Raw genomic sequence first — 21,850 nt, 5'->3', positions numbered from 1 at the left:
TTATATTGAAATATGTTTTCTCTTTTACACGTTCCAATAACTTTTCGAAGTTTTCATCAATAACTTTCCGAAGATCCGGTTCATATCTTTTTTATTCCGAATCTAAACTATGTATTTCTTTTTTTGTAATTCAATATCTAAACCATGTATTTCGAACAATGTAATTCAATAGTAGCTCAACTATGTATTTTTATGATATCTAAACTATGTATTTATGCCTTTGTCTAAATTATGTATTTATAAACTATGTATTTATGAACAATGTAAGCTGAACTAGCTCAACTATGTATTTTTATAATATCCAAACCATGTATTTATGCACTGTCTAAACTGTGTATTTATAAACTATGTATTTCTGAACAATGTAAGTTGAACTAGCTCAACTATGTATTTTTATAATATCCTCACTGTGTATTTATGCGATAAATCCGAACTATGTATTTATAAACTTTGTATTTACGAACTATCTAAACTATGTATTTGTCAACTATTTTTCATGCTAATCTATGTATTCTCAAGTGTAATTCAATATGTGTATGTTATATTTTAATTATGAGTGAGTAATTCTAATTTGTATAAATTATTTAAATTTGAACGTGAATCTTATGTAGGGCATACATATTACGAGTTTTTATGTCTAACACGTTGATTCAAGGATTTTTTTTATTTATAAAATGACCAATATTTCATCGTTGATTAGACACTCTGGTATTTGGAACGAGGAGAATAAATACGTCAATTACAAAATTGATGCTGTGACTTTCAAGGAGTATTCGACGTATAAGGAATTGTTACAAACAGTTGCAACACAATTGAATTTGGACACGAAAATGAAAAACATAAGCATAAAATACATGGTTGAAGGTGATTATATTCCAATGGAAATTCACAATGACATGGGTGTTAGGGTGTATGTGGCCCGAAGAAGGAGAACAAAGCATTACCAATGTACCCATTATGTATCATTACAATCGATAAAATCATGGAGATATGTATATCGGATGAGAGTTGTGTTGAAGGTGATTATTTGCAAATCGGATACACGAATCAAACGGTTGGTTCCATGATTTTGCATCATCAAGTTGTGGAAAGGTCGATTTGTTATTCGAAAACAACAAGGGTATGGTTATTGATGACAAGAACCAAAAGGTAGTTACGTCGATCAAGTATACAAGGATAAAGATACATTAAAACTGTGATGGTGAACTATGCAATTACGAATAGGTTCAACTATCGGACAGAAAGGAGCAATGCAATAAGGTACTAAATGTGCATTTGTTTATGTATTTGCAACTGTGTGTTGTTATGTATTTGAACCGTGACAGTGTATGTTTGTTAGTTTGTACGAGTGGAAGTATTTCTCAGCATGTGTATGTTTATTATAAAGTAGAATCAATACCGATTTGTATGTATTTGTATTCATAAATAATGTATTTGGTCCGGGTTTGCATTTGATTAACTTATTTACATATGGTAAAGTTACTCATCCGCATGTCCTTTGTATTAATAAAACAAGCATAAATACACTGCTGATGTATTTTACATGAATGTGTTTTTTTATTATTATTTCTTTTATTTTTTTGTTGTAGCTACACTCTTGTGTGCGTATCAGTAGAGTGTGATTGGAAATTCAGGGCGTCAAGTGTCGGTAAGTCAGGAATGTTTAGAGTTAGGGAGTTTCAAGACAAACATCCATGTCCATTGAAGGAAAAGATTTATTCCCAATGCCAAGCTACAAGTCGGTTGATAAGTGGGATTGTCAAACCAAAAATATCAAATCATAAGAGGAAATATACGCCTAAAGACATTGCGGAGGACGTCAAAAATGAATTCGGAATGGATGTGTCGTACATGGTTGCTTGGCGGGCCAAAGAAAGGGCGATGAATGATTTAATGGGTGAGCCGGCCATTGATTCTTATAAAAGACTACCCGGATATCTATACATTTTGGATAAGACTTACCGGGTTCACATATCGAATCGCGTAAAACACGCGAAAATGAATTTCTGTATGTTTTTATAGCACTATATGCATTTATCAAAGGCTTTGATTATTGTCGGCTAATTGTGGTGGTTGATGGAAGCCACTTAAAAACATCATACAATGGAACATTTGTCTCGGCAAGCACATTAGATGGTGCAGGTATGTCAAAAAATACATATTAATTTATTATGTCGATGTATATTTTATATATTTTTGACAAATACAAAATGTATTATATTTTTTTTTCTTCTTAACTGTATCTCCAGGCAACATACTTCCCTTAGCATATGGTGTGATTGATTCTGAGAATGACAGATCATGGACGTGGTTTTTTGAGCGTTTCAGAGAATCATATGGAATCAGAGAGAATATGTGTATCGTATCAGATAGGCATGAAAGTATAAATAAATTTCGTTTGTAGAATTTATCCGTAAGTTGCACATTATGCATGTATTTGCATCCGTAGGGTAATGTATGTAAGAAATACAGAAAGAGCCATGATGGCCGAGTCCTCGTTTTTTATTCCATGGCAAAGGCATACACGCAGATGATTTCGATGAGTTGACGGGAAAGGTTCAAAAGGTAGATATGCGTGTGGTGGAGTATTTGGAAGCGCTCGGTAGAGACAAGTGGGCTAGATTGTATGCATCTCGTTAACCGAGGGTGGACAATGACTTCTAACATAGCAGTGCATTAACCGACATCTTCTTGCTTAGAGAACCGCCTATATATGACTTTCTCGAAGAAGTTAGAAGGATGTTTGGGAGATGGAATTACAATAACCGGAGAAATGGAACATACACGTTCACTACACTCGGTAAAAAGTTTGGAGATGCTATCGATCAACGAGTATCTATCTCTACGAATGACGGTACGTTTCATTTTAATGCGTGTAATAATTTATTTGACAAACTTGTACTTGTACTAATCGGTGTTTCTACGCATTATACATTTGTGTATTCGGTATCCATGAACGCTAGTGTTAATGTAAATTACGATGAATCTTTGAAAATTGATATGTATTTGTTTAATGATTTTTTCATTTATTTTAAAATTCGATTGTTCCAATAACAAATACATGTAATATTTATTTTTCTACAGTAGAACCGTCGACAGTAATTCGTGTACACAAGACATGATGGAGGACGACGATTCATTCTTGATTTGAGTAGCAAAACTTGCGCATTGTCGTATGTTTCAACTAGATGAAATCCCCGCCCGCATGCATGGACCGTCATTAAAAAGAAAATCGTTCGAGGATTATTGCTCGATTTGTTCAAACCGGTGACCGTGTTGAAGACATATGATATACCGGTGGATCCTCTACTCGACGAGCGTGAATGGAACATTCCCAACCACATCTTGGAGGATGTTGTTTTGCCCCAAGATACAAGAGACCGCCCGGGTAGGCCAAAGAAGAGGCGTGATAAGCCTTTAAGTGAATTGTTGTTTGGAAAGGCGTTTACATGCTTGCGCACTTGTGGACAACTGGGCACAAGTAGACGTTCATGTAGTTTTGAGCCTCTCGAGGAAGTGAATTTTCCTTGTGTTCCTATCAATTTAACTTTTTTACGAAGATAGATTGGTTATTTAGGTATTTGAACACTTGTGTCAAAAACTTCCATTGACACTCGTTGTAGTACTATATAAATTTTTGCAATGAAATGAATGTCCCATTCAAAATGATCTTAATTGAATTTTTTTTCACGATACGTATGGTGTTTTTTTCAATATCAAAAAATAATGCGTAATTGGTAAACTAACATACATATTATATCCGCAAAAATGATAAAGTTGTTTTTATTTTGAAATTTTGTTGGATTGGAGGATCGTAGTTGTCTTGCAGGGTAATGTCAACTTAAAATTATCTATTTATTGGCCTTCTGAAAATTGTTTAAACTGTAATAGAACATACATGGTTTTTGTGTTCCTGGTGTCTGAAATTACACGGTAACGTTCATGTATTTTTAACACAAAAAAAGGCAACCCATGTTCGGTATGAAAAATGGTGTTGTCTATTCAACCTCGTATCTTTTTGGGTGTATTTGATATGGCGGCCATATCAAATACGCAAGATGTGTTTATTAACCTAAAACATATCTAAAACATACATATTTTGTGAACTCCGGGGAATTAAAACATACATATTTTGTGAACTGGTGAATAAATGTATTTGTGGATTCATGGTGTCGCATTTCCGTATTTTTTCAAAACTTGATTTATTTGACAATATATGGAACTAAGTACTTCAAACATATGGAACATAAAAACCACCGAGATTACTTTGGTTAAATGATAATTATCCAACATAAGTCAAAATACATCTAAAAAACATCGATTGTTTGGTGTAATGAAAAAAAGGACAAAAAACATGGAATGCACGAATAGTATTTATCAAACATCAATTGCATCTACAGTGTCATAATCGATTGGTGGCTTGTTCGGTCTTGGTGGAACTTCATTATCACTCTCTGCATTGTCGCAACCTTGCCTCGCCGTAGTCCCATAAGAGTGCACCGTATCTCATACGCTCGTATGTGTGCATCAATGACATCTGGAATCCTTTTACCCGATGTCAAATACTCAGCATACGCTGCCACAAAAACACCACAGTCCCTAAAAAAAAAAAAAAATAAGAACTTTTATTAGAAAATATATGTTTCAAGTTCTAAACAAGGTATCTCAAGTTCAAACAACTCATGTATTTTAGAAGAATAATAAATTGATATGATATATCATGTATTTGATACTCTATGATATTTCAAAAAATGTATGTCTATAACTTACGTGCTACCAGCAGTTTGCTGCGGCAGGTTATCAACATAAACAACTTCAAGGATATCGATCTGTCCCTTATCCGCATATGCTGGGTCTTTCACCAAATCTATGCTTTTTTGATTTACATAGAATCCACCGGTATGTAGGAAATGTGGCAAAGACGATGTAGCAAGCTTTTTTATTTCATTCCTGATAACTGCGTTGTGCCCGGGTGATTGATACGAGTTGTAAACATACAGACGCCTGTAAACAAAAACACAGTCATTAAGATGTTTAGATGACAAAAGTTGAACAAATACACCTTTTATCTGAAACATACATATGCCTGCTTTTTAAAACATACATAACTTGATTCTTAATTTGAACAATTGCACAAATGTGAGGAATTACAAATACATGATACATAGTTTGATATTTTGATAACAAAAAATGTTTAGTGAAATATATGACACGCTTGTATGTATGTTTTATATACACAATATTTCAAAACACAACAAAAATAAATACGAATGCTATCCCTCTATTAATGAAATGTTCGGATCAATAAATACATGCAAAAACAGTTATTAAGATGTTTAGCCGACAAAAAGTTGAACAAATACCCCTTTTATTTGACATTTACACATGCCTGCTTATTAAAACATATATAACCTGTTATTAAAATTGAAAAAATACATAAATGTGAGGAATTACAAATACATGATACATAGTTTTATATGTTGATAACAAAAAATGGTTAGTGAAATACATGACACGCTCTACGTATGTTTCATATACAAAACTAATTCAAACAATACAAAAATACATACGAATGCTATCCCTCTATTAATAAAATGTTCGCATCAATAAATACATGCAACTATACTTACGGATGCGGTCAAAAATACATGAATCATTAACCGAATTTGAGCAACATGTACAATATAATTTTATTCACAAAAAATATATATATAATCAATGAAAAAATACCTGCTTGTTCATCGTTAATTGTTGTTCTCCGACATCTGTCTCTACAACATTTTTCCCTTTGCTACTATAAGCAACATCAGATGTTTTTCTCCTCTTTGTGGCTGTATCAAAATCATTTTTTTTTTCAAATTAACAGTTGAAGGATTTCTGATTCTGGCAGGATCATGGATTTTCTTAGATCTCCTTTCAAAGAACAAGTTTCTCAGCAGAAGCTGCATCAACATCATGTTGTTGCTGAGAAATACCCAAATCAAACGAAGGGGAATCTAAATTTTGAAGAGTATGTGGGATACCTCTTGTAACCGTACCAGATGTGCTTTCATCCGCCATTAATTGATGATTTTCACTACTCAAAATGGGAAACCCTAAGCATTGAAAGTTATAATTTTTGAAAACAGTCAAGAATATAGAATTAAGTTGACTAAAATACACAAAAAAATGAAAAACTTACACAAATACACAGCCACCCACGAATCTCCAAAGTAAATGTAGTGGAATCGTGCTTCGATGGTAATGGATAGATTACGATGAGAAAAAAAGGCTAAAATTAATGGAAAGGAGAGAGAAACTAAAGTATATTACGTGCGTTTCAAAAATGGGAAGATGAGATAGTGTTTCCCTTTATTTACGATGTATTTGTGAACCGATAAGTGAAAGTTCTTTTGTTGTATCTATAATGGGTAATTTAGAAAATTAATTAGCTATTATTATTAATTTTAATAAAAGGTAGTTATTAACATTAAATAGGTAGTAAAAGTAGCTATAACAAGTAAATTTTCCATATTTTTAATGGATCATAACTTAATAAAAATCTGATTCCAAACTGGGCCTACAATATACGAATGTTAGATCTTCAGAAATTTTCATCAGTTGGGACAATTATTGTAGTATTAATTCTTTTTTTTATTCTCTGTGATATGGACTTTTTAGATCATAATCTAAAGATCTCTTTTGGAAATTAAAATCTTATGAGAAAACATAAGATTTCAACAACAACAACATACCTAGTATAATTCCATTAGTGGGGTTTGGGAGGATAGTGTATACGGTACCTTATCCATATCTTGGGAGGTATAGATGTTGTTTCCGATAGACCTAGGGCTCAAGAAAAATCATTTCAAAGCAGTACGGAAAAAGAAATAACGGAAGTGAAGAAGCCACAGCAAAATACTAAAGATAGCATGAAAAATCATTCTGGAAAAAGGAACAACAACTACAACAAAATAATTCGATAATGAAGTACAAGAAAAATCGTAATATTATGGTCTAAATTTTTATAAGTTATTACAAACATTATATGACAGTCTTGACTTATATTTGAGCAAATATTCATTTACACAACTTTTAAAAATGTAGTCACACAATATAAATAGGGAAAATGACCTAATAATACTACTTAAGACTCAATATTACAAGACATAAGTATACTTTTCCTTATTTACAAAACATAACAGATCTGGAAAAATAAAAAACCCACCCTTTCCTTTTCCCCAAAAAAAAAAACCAACCACCTTCCCTTCCCTTTCTCTATCACAATCTGGCCAAATCTGAAAAATAAAAAATAAAAAAATAAGTCGCTCGCCGATGCTCTGTTTCATCCATGCTTGCCGGCGAAACCCCACCGGAACTTTGTACCTTTCCTAAGTTATTCAATCTAGGTTTTTGCTCCACACTTCCATCAGATTCGGAAAAAGCAGTTCGTGAATATGTATTCATGAGGACTAATAGACTTTCTTGATGATATTACTCAATCTATCTCCATCTTTCTGTGTGTGAAAACGAGACACTTTATGTTAGGAGTACCAAATGATTTTTTCATAGTAAGGCACTCCACCACCAATCTGCATCTTCTTGATCATACCGGGAGTAAGACCAGGAGGAAATAAGGGATATGGAATTCTCAAAATTGAGATTAGCGAGATTCAAAATTGTATTAAATTTTGTATTAATATTATATGAAACTTGCATACAATGTTGTTGTAGTTGCATTAAATTTCATCCAATTTTCGAAGCGAGATTCAAAGTTGTATTAAATTTGTATGGAAGTTGTATATAATGTTGTTGTAATAGTATTAAATTATTAAAAACCTAACATGAACTTTATACAAAATTTATATATACAATTATATACATATTTCATACTGTTTTTATAAAGTTTTCATATACAAAAAATGTGAGAATTCAAAACCTTGAGCGAGATATACATATTTCATACAATTATCATACACAAAAATTCTGAGCGAAATTTTTAAGCCTTGAGCGAGATATACATATTTCATACACAAAATTTTTGTATTTGTTTTGTAAGAAATCTATTGGTATATTTTGTAAATTGAAAAGTATCGTTATATTTTATAAATATACCTTATTCTTATGTATATATAGGTCATTATCCCATATAAATAGTAACCTAAAAGTGGCCATTTGTGTAAATCAGCCTTATATCTTTACTTATTATTATTTGGGCCAGATTATCAAACCCATCCAGATCCGAATAATCATAAACAGTAAACTTTACAAAACCCTAATATAACACATCAACATATATTGCCGCACACTTAGGTCTCACTTGCATCCCCTCTAGCCCTTCATCACAACCCTTCTCATTGCAGTCTCTTCAACAATTCAAAGGTAAAAAAATCAAACTCTTCTTGTTCTGTTTATATGAATTTTTATCTGATTCATATACATTTTGTGTTCTTGCTTTTTTTTGCTTTTTTTTTAACTGAATTTGGTGGATTATAGTTGTATTAAAAGATCTAAGTTTCAGTGCACTGTTACTTTTGCTAGACATGTAGTGGAAATTGATTTACACCCTTATAATTAAGCAAGTATGTATGTATATGTGTGTGTGTTATTTGAGTATTTTGAAGCCCATGATAGAGTTCTTTTCCTCTGTTTGAAATGGTTTCTTGGTTTTTTTTTTCCTTTGAAAAGTTAGCAGCTAAAAGATTACTTTGGTTTTAGTTTTGGGTAAGCATTAGAGTTTTTCAATGCTGAAAAAATTGAAGTATTTTAGTGCTCTGTTACTTTTGCTTAATATATACCCTTACCATTAAGCAAGTTTATGGCTGTGTGTGTTTTTGTTTAGTATTTTGAAGCCTCATTATAAAGCTGTTTTGCTGTGTTTGAAATGGTTTCTTGTTTTGAAATGTTAGTAGCTAAAAGATTACTACTTTAGTATTAGTTTTGGGTAATCATTTGAGTTTTGAATGCTGAAGAAAATGAGATACTGGAAGAGCATTGAAAGAAATAGTCATTATTGTCGCCTTTATGATTGTGAATTATGATCCATGAAACTGGGATATTTTGATGGAATAGGGAATATTGAAGTGAATGGGTGAATAAAGTAAATAAAATGAATCTGGTGGTTGTGCTTTAATTTTTGTTACTTCTTTACACATACTATCTGGCTTTACATATATATGAATATACTTTAAACTTACAAATATTCATCTTGTTTGCCTCCCATCGCTTATTACATTATTAGCTTACTGCAATGTGCTGTGGTGGTGGTGTAGTAACCATAAGTTCCTTTGAGATTTGCTTATGCTTGCCCGGGGGGTAGTAGCATGTAGGAAATTGCTTCTGTAGTTTGGTCCATTTTCTGTTGTGTTAAATCATAAATGATACGTAACATCATCATTAGATGATCTATCAAAGTGATGGTTTAAGTTTGCTCATCAGGGAAAAAAAAGAAATGATACAAGGTGAATAATGAAGTATGTTTACATTGTACCATTAGGGCACATTACTTAACATTACTGGTTGTATGATCTATTTTTGTGTGTGCGTGTCTTGTGTTGGTGAATATCTTCGTTTGGCTGATATTTGAATATAACGAGAAAAATGAATTTGGTTATACTTTATGTTGAGAGTTAATGTTAGTTAAACCTTATAAACCTTATATGTGACAGAGATGGGTGAAACACCAGTTCCAGATTCTCCTCTTGTCAATATTTCTTGAAGAAGCAGAAGAGGTTTTATAACTCTATTTTTAGATATTTGAATTTTTTGAGGAATGGGCTCTTGCAAAGAATCAGGAACATTTGATCTGCAAAGAAGTAACCTAGATTTGAATATGCGAGAAAAATGAAGAACATGTTGAGAAATTGATCTGACAGAGAGGTGCAGTTCCAAAGCTGAAGACGCAGAAGAAAGGAATGGGCTCTTGCAAAGAAGCAAGTATGAATTTTAAACTTTGTACGCAAAGGAGTACGCAGAGCAGGTATTTTTAAACTTTGTAATTTTTGGTTAACATGCTTTTTTGATGTTAAGCTTGGTTATCAGTGTTTAATTTCCTTTTTTAGGACAAGGAGTTGATTCGTTTGAAACGCGAGGCTAGATTGAAGGGTGGTTTCTATGTGGACCCTGAGGCAAAGTTGCTGTTTATCATTAGGATACGCGGGTAAGAACTAGTTTGATGTTCTTTCTTCGTTCTATTTCATGATGGAAGGGATAATATTATTGTACTCGTAAAATTTTATTGATGGAAGGGATAATATTATTGTACTCAAAAAATTTTATCTTTTAGGATCAACGCTATGCCCCCACAGACCAAAAAGATTTTGCAGCTATTACGTTTGCGACAGGTACAAGCAACTCCTTTTTATACTCAAATAATTGGTTGGAATTCTAATTCACTATTCACAGCATTCTAGACTGCATGTATGTCTGCTACGCTTCTTCTCATATTACTGTTTTGTAGCATTCACAAGTATAAGTGGCTGTTTGTCAGTGTATAAGCTACTTTTCATTTCCTTAAATTATTTTGTTTGCTGGAAATACACTTTTGAGTACATGTTTGGGTTATAGCTGCCCCACTTGATAGGTAGGTACCTGTTGAGATCCTGATAATTGGACTGGTTTGTTATGCCAGATGTCTGATAATCAGCCAAGTTATTGTGGTGTTATCGAGATTCTTTATTGTTCTTTTGTAATTCTTCTGGTCCCCTCCCTTGTTGGAAACAAAACAAAAAAAAAATGTATGTACATCCAGAGTACGTTCTCTGGACGTCTGTTTTTGGTGAAAGATCTGTAAAATTTGAGTTGTATCTTGTTGTTACCTTTCTATTCTAACTGTTAGTTCTTCTTCCTTTCCATATTTTGTGACAGATCTTTAACGGTGTCTTTTTGAAAGTCAACAAAGCCACAGTGAACATGCTTCATAGGGTTGAACCTTACGTTACCTATGGGTAGGTATCACCTAATCGAAAGTCTTCCTCTCCACTGTTGTTGCATACTTGCAGTCCCTTATTTCCTTTGTATGTTGCAGTTACCCAAACCTAAAAAGTGTTAGGGAATTGATCTACAAGAGAGGTTACGGGAAACTCGACAAGCAGAGAATTGCTTTAACCGACAATTCTGTCATTGAGCAGGTAAGTTTCTGTCAGTGCTTCAGCTCTGACTTCGATGTTTCGTGGTGTTGATGTCTCATAAGTGCTCGTGTGTGTTTCAGGGATTGGGCAAACATGGAATTATCTGTGCTGAAGACCTTGTCCACGAGATCATGACTGTAGGACCTCACTTCAAGGAGGCCAACAACTTCCTATGGCCATTCCAGTTGAAGGCACCTTTGGGTGGACTCAAGAAGAAGAGGAATCACTATGTTGAAGGTGGTGATGCCGGTAACCGCGAGAACTTCATTAATGAGCTCATCAGGAGGATGAACTAAAGAGCCTGAAATTTTGTGTTTTTAGGCATTTAAGTGAACCAACCGTTTCAGATTTCTGCTATTTGAGCTGCCATTTTGAATTATGATAGTATACGACATTAATTTTTGTTTTGACCATCTTATTGTGTTGGATTTTGAATTTATGTTCATCTCGTTTAAAGGCTGTCTTTTTTAATGTCCTTCAATGGTGAGTGTGTTTGTGCTACATTCCTCCTATTGAATACACTGGCTAAATCTTCTTGGATAAACGAGGACATTATTGAAGCTGAGTTTTGTTGGTTCGCCTTCTATTAATCAAAATGACTAAGATCAAGGATAATGCTTCCTCTTAGTGTGTGTGCAATAAAGAAGGTTGTTAATTGAAGTGGATAAACAGATAGTTTCAATTTACTTATAAGAAGGATCTGTGCTCTGATTACAAAGCACGAATTGGCTGATAGTTGCTACATTTGATTTGATGAGGTGATCTTCAGATTAAAGTGTTAGTTTTAGCAATTTGGGGTTTTTGCTTAATAGTGAAATCAAACTTAATTATAGTAACTGTATTTTTTTTTTAATTATATTTTGCTTTCGACCATGCAAAATTGCAACCAAGAACCTTGGTTAAGAAACACATCTGATGAGGATCTGTGACCCCCACTTTTTATTGCTGGGGCCTGGGGTGTATAAAGGGCTATGTATACACAAGTTGAGGTGTACTAAGAGACACCTTTGCATGTTCAGGGGAGAAAAATATGTATTAAAACCTTCAATGTTCTTAGTTTTCTTGAAGTGTAATACTTACCAATTTTGTTGCATAGTTACAAAAATAGTGTGTATTATTTACAAATTTGAGTTTCGAAAAGGTTTGGTGTGTAAAATGATTTCCATCGTCGAGGCGTGTATCGAGTAATATTATTCTTAGTGACCTATACAGGTAAGCTCAGACAATTAACTTGAAGTGGTATTCCTAATTGACAATTACCTCCAGTAAAGTGCAAAGAAAGATAGTAAATCAAAGTTAAATCATTTATAGCTGTTTCTACTCTTCTTTTTAAAAAAAAGTTTATGTTGACATTTTAATCTCTATATAATATTAATCATGACGGGTGAAAGGAAGTTTTAAAAACTGCGGTACCAAATCAAATTTGGAAATCAGAGATCACTTTAAAGAATACTGGTTTAATTCGAAACATAAAATTGAAAAATGACTTGTGAACCTCAATCATCTAAATTGATTAGAGTGGTCATGGTCGAATATAAAATGTAAAAATAAAAATTGCTTCACCCTAGTTTAATAAGGGAGAAAAGGGTCAAATTTACCGTCTAAGTATGATTTATAGTTTAAATTTGCCCTCCGTCAAAGTTTGGGATCAAAATTGTCCTCCCTGTTAGGATAATTGATAAATTTCTTTCTTATTATGGATGGAAGTTTGACTTGGACTCCACAACATAACAAAATTAGCCACGTCAGATTCACTTAAGCTCCCAACCTCAATTATTTTAACGCTCAACCTGTTTTCCCATCCCATAAAATCATACAACTCGCGTAAGCTCCCAACCCCAACAGATATTGTAACACTTGCTTACCCACATTAAGAGATATCTTTTGGCACATACAACTTGGTATACGTCACAAGGAAGCTATGGGCAATAGGCTCTACACAATGTGACAAGAGAAAGCTAAAAAGGACAAAGTTAAAAGAAGCAGCCCGTGCGCTGGAGCAAATTGAAGCAGTAAGTGCTATTATACGGGGATTCACATCTAAGTTTACACATTTATGACCAGGGATTTCAGTTTCCTAGTAACAAAGGATTGGACCTAAGGCTTCAAATAGAAAATTTTGATGTTATTATTTACCATCCAAAAGAAGATAAGACGGTTATGCAGCATATGTAAATGATTTTACATTATATGTGTGTGTATATATGCATTTATTTAAATTTGAAGGGTTTCATCTTTACCTCGGAAGCAGACTTTCTCTTTGTGTGCGAAGATCAGTTAATGTTTGTTTCTGTAATTATATATCTGTTTTAAAAATTCTTAAGGCAATCTTCTTCAAGTAGCATTACTACAAGTCCTCGTTCATGAGGTGTAGTGTGCTAAGCAGCTAGGTGAGATTAGTGTAATTTCATGTCCAAGAGAAAAGTCTTTGGAGGGATATTCTTCTTAATTGTCTAATTAGCAGGTTACATAGCTGCTCAAAATATGCTGTAGGTACCAACTTATATCCTAAGATATCTCAAAGTGGAACACTTGACAGAATAGATATCCTGACTAAAACGAAAAGATATCTCTTAATGTGGGTAAGCAAGTGTTACAATATTTGTTGGGGTTGGATAGGGAAAGGGCAATTCGTAGGATTGCCCTTCCTTTGGGATGGTCTTTAGTTTTTGCCCCTCAAAATGTTGGTCTTTAATTTTTTGCTTCGCGTTTATCCCGAGCCGCGTAGAAATCATGAAGTTCTGGGTTTGAACCCCGCTCAAGCATAAATTAAAAAAGAAATCGCAAAGCAAGGCTTAGATCGCGTGTATGCTGGACCCGGCATACACTTCTTAAGAAATAACTAAAGTTATCCGAACCCGGTGATAATATAGATTACGCTTATAAGGCAAAGTTTGATATTAAGGAAAAGTTCGCGCATGGGGCATACTTTTTAGTTATGACGTAACTAAAAGTATGCCTATAAGGGAACTTTTCCTGGCATAACTAAAAGTTTGCCTTATAAGACAAAATCTATATGTTTTAAGAAAGTTATACCTTATGAGGCATACTTTCAGTTATGCCTTAAATAAAAGTCTGCCCCATAAGGCATAACTAAACTATGTTTTAAGGAAGAGTTTTGCCTTATGGGCAGACTTTTAGTTAAGGCTTAACTAAAAGTTTGTCCATAAGGCATAAGTATGCTGGGTTCGGTATAACTTTGGTTATTCCTTAATAAGTGTATGCCGGGTCCGGTATACACGCGATCCAAGCCTTGCCTTGCGGTTTTTTTTTTTTAATTTATGCCTGAGCGGGGGTTCGAACCCAGAATCCTCGGTATAAAAGTGCCATTTTTCAAGAAAGGCAAAACTTAAACACAAATATAAGGGCATAATATTTAAAAGACCACCCCAAAAGAAGGACAATCTGTGTAATTTTTTGATAGGGAAACGAGTTATGGGTTACGGGTTAAAATAATTGGGGTTGGGAGCTTACGTGGAGCCTACGTGGCTATTTTTTTTATGTTGTGGAGTCCAAGTCAAACTTCCATCCATATAAGGGCAAATTTATCAAGTATCCTAACGGGAAGGACAAATTTGATCCCAAGCTTTGACGGAGGACAAATTTAAACTATAAACCATACTTGGAGGATAAATTTAACCCTTTTCCTGTTTAATAATCATAGAAAGCTAATCTAAGAGGCACTTTGTTGCCTAACCACTAAACCCCGAGGAGTTAGTTGTTAACTTCCCAAAGATATAGTAGTGAATTAACAATCCAAAACAAAACAAGGGGGTTGATTTTACTTGAGTGTTAACTATGAGGACTTCATTTAGATTTTCTAAAAATGTAAAGTGGTTCACTAGAAAAATATGAAACAACACAAGGAGTAAAAAACTCAGTTCATTCGAGTCTTTTTGCAACAATAGACCAGTGGTGGGCGTTGAAGTTTTGCTACTAAGGTTTCTCTTTTTTTCTCATTCATTTGTAAACTTAATGAATTCAATAGTATTCTTGTTTATTAATTCATAAAATATTTGGTTTGTCTAGAAAGAATTAATGAAAAGACCAAATTAATGTGGTACATATTGAGGTTGCAATTTTTTATTCTTAAGCTTGTTTTATAATTTGGGCAGGGATTTTCTTGAAGAATTGAAAGTTTTATTTTTTTGTGAAACAATAATATGAATTAAAGGGTCTAATTAGTTTAAGGGAGCTAGAATTTTACTGTATATAATGAATACTCTAGTTATATGAAGATGCAACAAATCAAGAATTGTTTATTTTCTTGATTTAGCACAATTTTTTCAAGCTTAAAATGTCAATTTTTCGTTTCATTTATGATAATTGTTGAGCTTGCCAAGTAGAATAATAAGATATCTGTATTAATGTTATATTATTGAGCTATTTAAAGTTTCATTATTTTGATAATTGGAGGTTAGATTTGTTGTTCAGCTAATTACAAGTGTTTTCCTGTAATTGTCTGATATGTGAGTAATCCTGGAAAGACTAAGAGTGATTAACCTAATACTTGGATGAATCATGAATCACGAAGGGTGTGTTTGGTAGAAGGAAAATGTTTTCCTAGATTTTTTTTTTTTTTTTTTTAAAATTAGTTGGTTGCTTACTTATTTTCTGATGTTTGACTGTTTGGTAAGTACTACTCCCTGCGTCCCAATTTATCTGATATAATTTGACTCGACACGGAGTTTAAGAAAGACAGAAAGACTTTTGAAATTTGTGGTCTAAAACAAGCCATAGATATTTGTGAGGCTGTAAATCATTTCATTAAGAGTAAAAGGGGAAGTTATAAGTTAAATTATTTCTAAGTATAGAAATGTATCATTCTTCTTGGGATAGACTAAAAAGGAAAGTGTATCACATAAATTGGGACAGAGGGAGTAAAAAAAAATTGTCCCTAAAGCATTTGTCTATAACCTAGGCAAACACTATGGGGGATGGGGGTGTACGGGGTGGTGGGGATGGGGTCGAGGTGGGGTTAGGATGTGTTGGAGGGTGGGGAGAGGAGACGATCAATGTGGAATTCCACTATGGAACCTGTTTTTCTTACTTTCACTGGGGAAGTCATTTTCCTTATTTTTAAGGAACTTGTTTTCCTTATAGAAAAAGTTTTTCAAAAAATTTGACCAACAAAACATTTTCTAGAAAATGTTTTCCTCCATACCAAACACACCCTAAAGTTATCTTTCTATCAGATATTTGAATGATTCTGTACATGGGAAGGGACATGGTGATATCTCCTGTTCAGTATTTCTCAATAACTAAATAAAATAGATAAAAATGGTGAGGTAAAGGCACATTCTTTCTGGTTGTAGGTATTGATCAAAATTCATGGGTTTGCCGAGATTTAAACGTCCTGTAGGGACTAGAGAACCAAGTTCAAATCTTTATGTGGCCAATTGTGGACCTGCGGTTGGACTAACTTTGGACACAATTGAAGCTGTATTTGGTGCATATGGCCAAGTTAAGGGAGTCCATCTCGCTGATGAAAGTGGCACTAGAGTTATTGTGTCTTATCATGAAGAGAAGTCGGCAGAATCTGCCCTGACGGCGTTGAATAGACGTGCATGTCCTGAGCTCGGTGGCCGGTCTTTGCATATTCAGTATTCAGTACCCTCTGTTTGTCAGGTGAAATATCTTTATCCACAATAATCTCTTGACTCTGTACATTTATCATGAGATCTTTATAGTGCTTCTCCTTGTTGATTCAATTATTATTTTGAATACACAATTAATTTTAGACAATCAGCTTTAAAGCATGTTTTAATTTATAAGAAGCTGATTGCAGATAACTTCTAAGGGACACAAATTTTGATTTCTGGATAATCATTGGTAGGTGAAAATCCGATTTCTGAAGAATGATATAGTGATAGAGGAAACAATGCACGTGTTTTAAGTTGGGCAGTTGTGCCTGATAGTGGTCATGCTTGACGTAAATTCTCATTTTCATGAAATAATGTTTGTATTATTGACTTTGGCCATGTCATTTAGTCAGTGTATTACTCCCTCCATCTCAAATTACGTGACCCTCTTTCCCTTCTAGTCAGTCCCAAAAAGAATGACACATTTCTATATATTGTACTTAACAATTTGACTTTAAACTAACATGCTACCCTTAATGAAATGATTTATAGCCACACAAATATCTATTTATTTTAGACCACAAGTTTCAAACATCTTCCTTTCATTCTTAAACTCCGTTCCCAGTCAAACACCTTCACATAAATTGGGACGGAGGGAGTACCTTTTTTTATCGAATAAGAAACTAGTCAGTGTATCTGTAGACTGAGGGTATTAAGTTGAACTTGTATCATTTCAGCATAGAGGCTGCCGAGCTCTTTTGTCTTTACCACCTTTAGAAACTTCTGTTGATAGTTTGGATATATTTCTTTTATTGATGAGCTTGCTTTCTGGTTCAGGTTGCAGTTGATGACTCAATTCAGGTGTCTATGGAAGCTTCAGAGTTAGATATTCCTGGTCTTTACTTGATTCATGACTTTATCAGTGCCAAAGAGGAGGAGGTCAGAGATCTCATTTTGCGGGAAAAGCATATAGGCATTTACTTACACTGTTCTTATATTTTCTCCATCTTTTCTCAAACCTTACATGAGAAGTTTCACGTAAGTTTAACTCAGTTTTGTTGAATCTTCAGGAACTACTTGCAGCAGTTGATACAAGGCCTTGGCAAAAACTTGCTAAAAGAAGGGTCCAACATTATGGCTATGAGTTCCAATATAGTGTAAGTGCAGATCGTGGGTATTTGGAACTATGGAAATGCAAGTATTTATACCAGCATATAGCAAAAGCATATTTTGATTCTTAATTTTTGCTGCTAGATATTTGTTTACGAAGAAATAGTTTCTTAGGAACATCATATCAAAGATGAGAGAAGATAAGTTTGTTTGAACTTTCTCGTTTTCCCTTGCTTGTGTCCTTTGTTTGCGGGAATTAGCATTTACAAAACAAGTAAATCAGTATAGCAGAGGATGTGTGGTTGGTGCACGTTATGATTCAAATCCTAGTGGAGAAGGGAAAGAGGGGGGGGGGGGGGGGGCATTACCTAACGAGTTTAGAATTTTGGAAACAACAGATTTCTCGGTTATGAAAAAAATCGGTAAATCACACAAAATCCCCCACGAAATACTTATGACTGTCCCATCAAGTGTCAACTGAACCCCAATTTTTGTTTGAATAGACCATTTGAGAACTTCTAATTGCCACCTAATGGCGTTATTAGACTTACATTTGAGGTATCAACATTATCTTTCCCCTTCTCGTTTTTTTATACATTGGAAGAGGGGACGGCCCACTACCTACTGAGTTTAGAATGTTGGAAACAACGGATTTCTCGGTTATGAAAAAAAATCAGTAAATCATACAAAATCCCCCGCGAAATACTTATGACTGTCCAATCAAGTGTCACTGAACCTCAATTTTTGTTTGATTAGACCATTTGAGAACTTCTAATTGCCACCTAATGGTGTAATTAGACTTACATCTGAGGTGTCAACATTATCTTTCCCCTTCTCGTTTTTTTATTCATTGACAATTGACAACTGCTTTATAAGTTCGTTTGCAGCTGCCAATCATATTTCTGTTTGTATGAAACAAGCTGTCATTATGGATCTAGAGCATAACATTGTGCTCTACAACTTTAGGAACTCTTTACATTCCCTGCTAAAGGCTGTTGATCTCTCTTAATTCTTCAGATTATTAAACTTTCAAAGGCTGATAGCGTGTTAAGAACTAAAATGCATTTCTACTTAAATTTATTGAATTCTCTCTCTGTTCACCACTGCAGACAAGGAATGTCAACACAAACCAGTACTTGGGTGAACTTCCATCATTTCTTTCCCCAATACTTGAAAAGATGTCATTGTTTCAAAAGCGTGGTTACACTGGAACTGTACTTTTGGACCAGCTCACAGTGAGTTAATTTCACATCTGATATCTCTTCACTTATCTTGTCTGAATTGCGATGTCGTAATTTTTTTCATTTCCAGTGATATCTTTTGTTTTAAATATTTTGGATGTCATGAAACTTTTATAGTACACTTGAAGAAATATTTTTGAAAATCTTTAACAGGTTAATGAATATCCACCCGGAGTGGGTTTGTCTCCGCATATTGACACCCATTCAGCATTTGAAGGATTAATATTCAGCCTTTCATTGGCAGGGCCTTGCATCATGGAGTTCAGAAAGTATTCTACTGGTGTTTGGCCTACAAGCCCCGACACATTAAGTGATGAAGAGGCTCAAAATTCCGACAAGAGCTCAAAGCTCTTGAGGAGGGCTATTTATCTTCCCCCTCGATCTATTCTTTTATTATCAGGGGAAGCACGCTATGCTTGGCACCATTACATTCCACACCATAAGGTAACTATGCTCATCATCCCCCCCTCCCTCAAAAAAATTAATAATAATAATAATAATAATAAGTCAACGTTTTCAACTTTTTGCCTGTTCTTTTGTGGGGATGACTTAAGATTCTAAGATGTTGAAAGTTTTGTTTTAAACCAAGAAGATTATCCTTATTACTGCTATTTCCAGTATTTCATTATAGAATGTGAATTCTGTTTTGGACGAGAAATAGTTAAGGTGGTAATTTGATAGCAAAAAGATCCAGTTTGGAAGGGTTCACAATAGGTTGATGACTTCCAATGTTGAAAGTATTTGTCTGTCTCTTAGGAGAATTTGGAAATGAGTTTGAAGCTCCTATAGCAACTTGAGTTGAATAAACAGTTAGCATGGATTTTGCAACTATAATGGCAGTCTTGGTTAGTACTTTTCCATTGATTTTCCCAACTTCTGCATTGTAGATTGATGTAGTGAACGACACCAGAATCAGAAGGGCTTCAAGAAGAGTGTCCTTTACATTGCGCAAGGTATGTGGATTTGGATTTGGTTCTAACTTCAAACTAGTTACTTGGACGTTAATAATGGCTGACACGTTACTTTCTTAATGTGGATGTTCAATTTTACCTTTTCCAGAATGTAGAACGTTTTATACAATGTGTACAAGAGTGTTAACTTGCATAAAGTGAAGAGGTGAAGGTTCAGAATTGGAGCTGTTGCAGATTATATGGACTAATAGGCAAGATGCATCAGAAGTTTATAACGAGTCTAAAACTGGAAAAATTAATATATAATATGAAATCCTTTAGGTTTTTGTTGATGAAGGGCCTTTGTTAAATAGTGGGAAAAAACTAGCGCCTAAAGTTTGAAGAACAATACACAATATCTTGAAAATATTTGAACTATTGGTGAGGGTTGCTTTTGTTATTTTCATATTTATGTTGATCATAAGCTAACTGACTTAGCGCAAGTCCCCTTGTAATGAAGATCTTTCCCTTCCTGATGCAGGTAAGAAAAGGACCATGCGAGTGTAAGTTCCCCGAATACTGTGATTCTCAGAAGCAAAAGACAATTATACACTGATTATGCTTTGCCAGAAACCAGAAGATTCAATCGATGATAATTCATTTCGCGTGGGTATCTTCTGTATGAATTTTGTTACAAACAACAACCCAGGCCAGGTCGAGAACTGTATCATATTTAAGTTGGAATGAGATGCTATGTCAAATTTTCTTGCATCCTTTTCTGTTTTCGTTTGTTTGCAAGAAGAGGGATTAGTCTTGCACTCTTGTCTAGTGCAGCAGAATTCCAGGACATATATATCTGTTTTCTATTTCTTAAAGCAGACTTTAGTCTTTAACTATGTTGCCCTGGTCCTTCAAAAATAACATTGAGTTTGTGTCACATCGTAATTTCTTTTCATTAATGATAAGTAGTTAAAAACAATTGTTACAAAGAAATCAAAATAAGAAAGGTAGACGTAATATCGCAAACCATGTGGTAAGTTAGTTTTGTGAAGCCGTGAAAGGAAGCCTTTGAAATTATCCCTTATAAAGAATGTTCATTACAAATTGAATCTTTAGACGCCTTTCCCAACTTAACATTCAAAAATATTTTTTGTAAACTGGTGAAAACAAAATATATATCAACTACTTTCTTCGGCTTTGACTAAACACGGAGGATAAGAAAATGAGTGATTTTTTTTTTTTTTTTAATTTTTTTTTTTAAAGTTTTGATCTTAAACTAAAGATGTGTATAATGTATCAAAATACTTTTAAAATCTTGTGATCTTAAATGTTGGAAATGAAGAATTAGTTAAAGCTATTTATAAAAAAAAACAAATTTAAAAGTATTTTATTAAGAAACTGATGAACGATGGAAATGGAATAGAGAATAGTTAGGAGTTTTGTTTTAGGAATAACATTTCGGACATGACAAAAGATATTACGGATAAAATCATAAAAGATATGGTCAAATCAAAAGTGCTTATAAGCTACAAAATCATAAGTAATCAACTTATGACCTTTGATTGATTTTGACTTTTAGATATTTTTGATGTTTACTAAATATGTAGATAAATAATTTTTTTTTTTAAAAAAAGTACGTATAAGCTAAGCTTATATGCTTAGTTGGTTTTAATCGATGGAATTTTTTCTATTTGGCTTAACAAAATTTTTTAAGTATAGTACAGTTGACTGTTGAGTGTTGACCAATGGCTCACTACACGAGAGTTGAAAATGCACCACTCTCATGAAAATTAATTTTTTGGACATTTTATCAAATCTAAACCACGTGAAATTGACAGAATCCACTGCATGAAAACGTTGTTTAATGTCCACTTTCTTCTCGTGAGACATAGCAAGTTACCTGTCACAATGTACGACAA

The 21,850-nt window shown here is 33.8% G+C and overlaps 2 protein-coding genes across 4 annotated transcripts; both read left to right on the top strand.

Annotated features, from left to right (window-relative positions):
• The first annotated feature begins 9,933 nt into the window (after positions 1 to 9,933).
• On the top strand, positions 9,934 to 11,589 carry LOC132040071 (large ribosomal subunit protein uL30x). The gene is made up of 6 exons (XM_059430687.1): positions 9,934 to 9,958; positions 10,041 to 10,138; positions 10,265 to 10,322; positions 10,846 to 10,925; positions 11,006 to 11,108; positions 11,189 to 11,589. Exons 3-6 carry the CDS (start codon positions 10,275 to 10,277, stop codon positions 11,402 to 11,404), a joined length of 447 nt encoding a protein of 148 aa, XP_059286670.1. The 5' UTR covers positions 9,934 to 9,958; positions 10,041 to 10,138; positions 10,265 to 10,274; the 3' UTR covers positions 11,405 to 11,589.
• Positions 11,590 to 14,963: 3,374 nt separating this feature from the next.
• LOC132040049 (alkylated DNA repair protein ALKBH8 homolog) lies at positions 14,964 to 20,868 on the top strand. 3 transcript variants are annotated; one of them, XM_059430658.1, is made up of 8 exons: positions 14,964 to 15,049; positions 16,424 to 16,736; positions 17,528 to 17,629; positions 17,761 to 17,847; positions 18,910 to 19,035; positions 19,195 to 19,485; positions 19,929 to 19,994; positions 20,473 to 20,868. In XM_059430658.1, exons 2-8 carry the CDS (start codon positions 16,440 to 16,442, stop codon positions 20,545 to 20,547), a joined length of 1,044 nt encoding a protein of 347 aa, XP_059286641.1. In that variant the 5' UTR covers positions 14,964 to 15,049; positions 16,424 to 16,439; the 3' UTR covers positions 20,548 to 20,868. The 3 variants fall into 3 exon arrangements, with proteins under 3 accessions (XP_059286641.1, XP_059286643.1, XP_059286642.1); XM_059430660.1 differs by having other exon boundaries at positions 15,016 to 15,044; XM_059430659.1 differs by lacking the exon at positions 14,964 to 15,049 and adding an exon at positions 15,059 to 15,180.
• The last annotated feature ends 982 nt before the right edge of the window (positions 20,869 to 21,850 follow it).

Source organism: Lycium ferocissimum, chromosome 12 (assembly GCF_029784015.1).
Source record: "Lycium ferocissimum isolate CSIRO_LF1 chromosome 12, AGI_CSIRO_Lferr_CH_V1, whole genome shotgun sequence".
NCBI classification, from domain to species: domain Eukaryota; kingdom Viridiplantae; phylum Streptophyta; class Magnoliopsida; order Solanales; family Solanaceae; genus Lycium; species Lycium ferocissimum.
This window is presented reverse-complemented; position numbering and strand designations above follow the sequence as displayed.

Coding starts and splice junctions, on each gene's coding strand:
- LOC132040071 (XM_059430687.1), top strand. CDS start 10,275: ATGCCCCCACAGACCAAAAAGATTTTGCAGCTATTACGTTTGCGACAG. Junction 10,323..10,845: donor AGCTATTACGTTTGCGACAG/GTACAAGCAACT, acceptor ATTTTGTGACAG/ATCTTTAACGGTGTCTTTTT. Junction 10,926..11,005: donor GAACCTTACGTTACCTATGG/GTAGGTATCACC, acceptor TGTATGTTGCAG/TTACCCAAACCTAAAAAGTG.
- LOC132040049 (XM_059430658.1), top strand. CDS start 16,440: ATGGGTTTGCCGAGATTTAAACGTCCTGTAGGGACTAGAGAACCAAGT. Junction 17,848..18,909: donor GCTATGAGTTCCAATATAGT/GTAAGTGCAGAT, acceptor TCACCACTGCAG/ACAAGGAATGTCAACACAAA. Junction 19,036..19,194: donor TACTTTTGGACCAGCTCACA/GTGAGTTAATTT, acceptor AATCTTTAACAG/GTTAATGAATATCCACCCGG.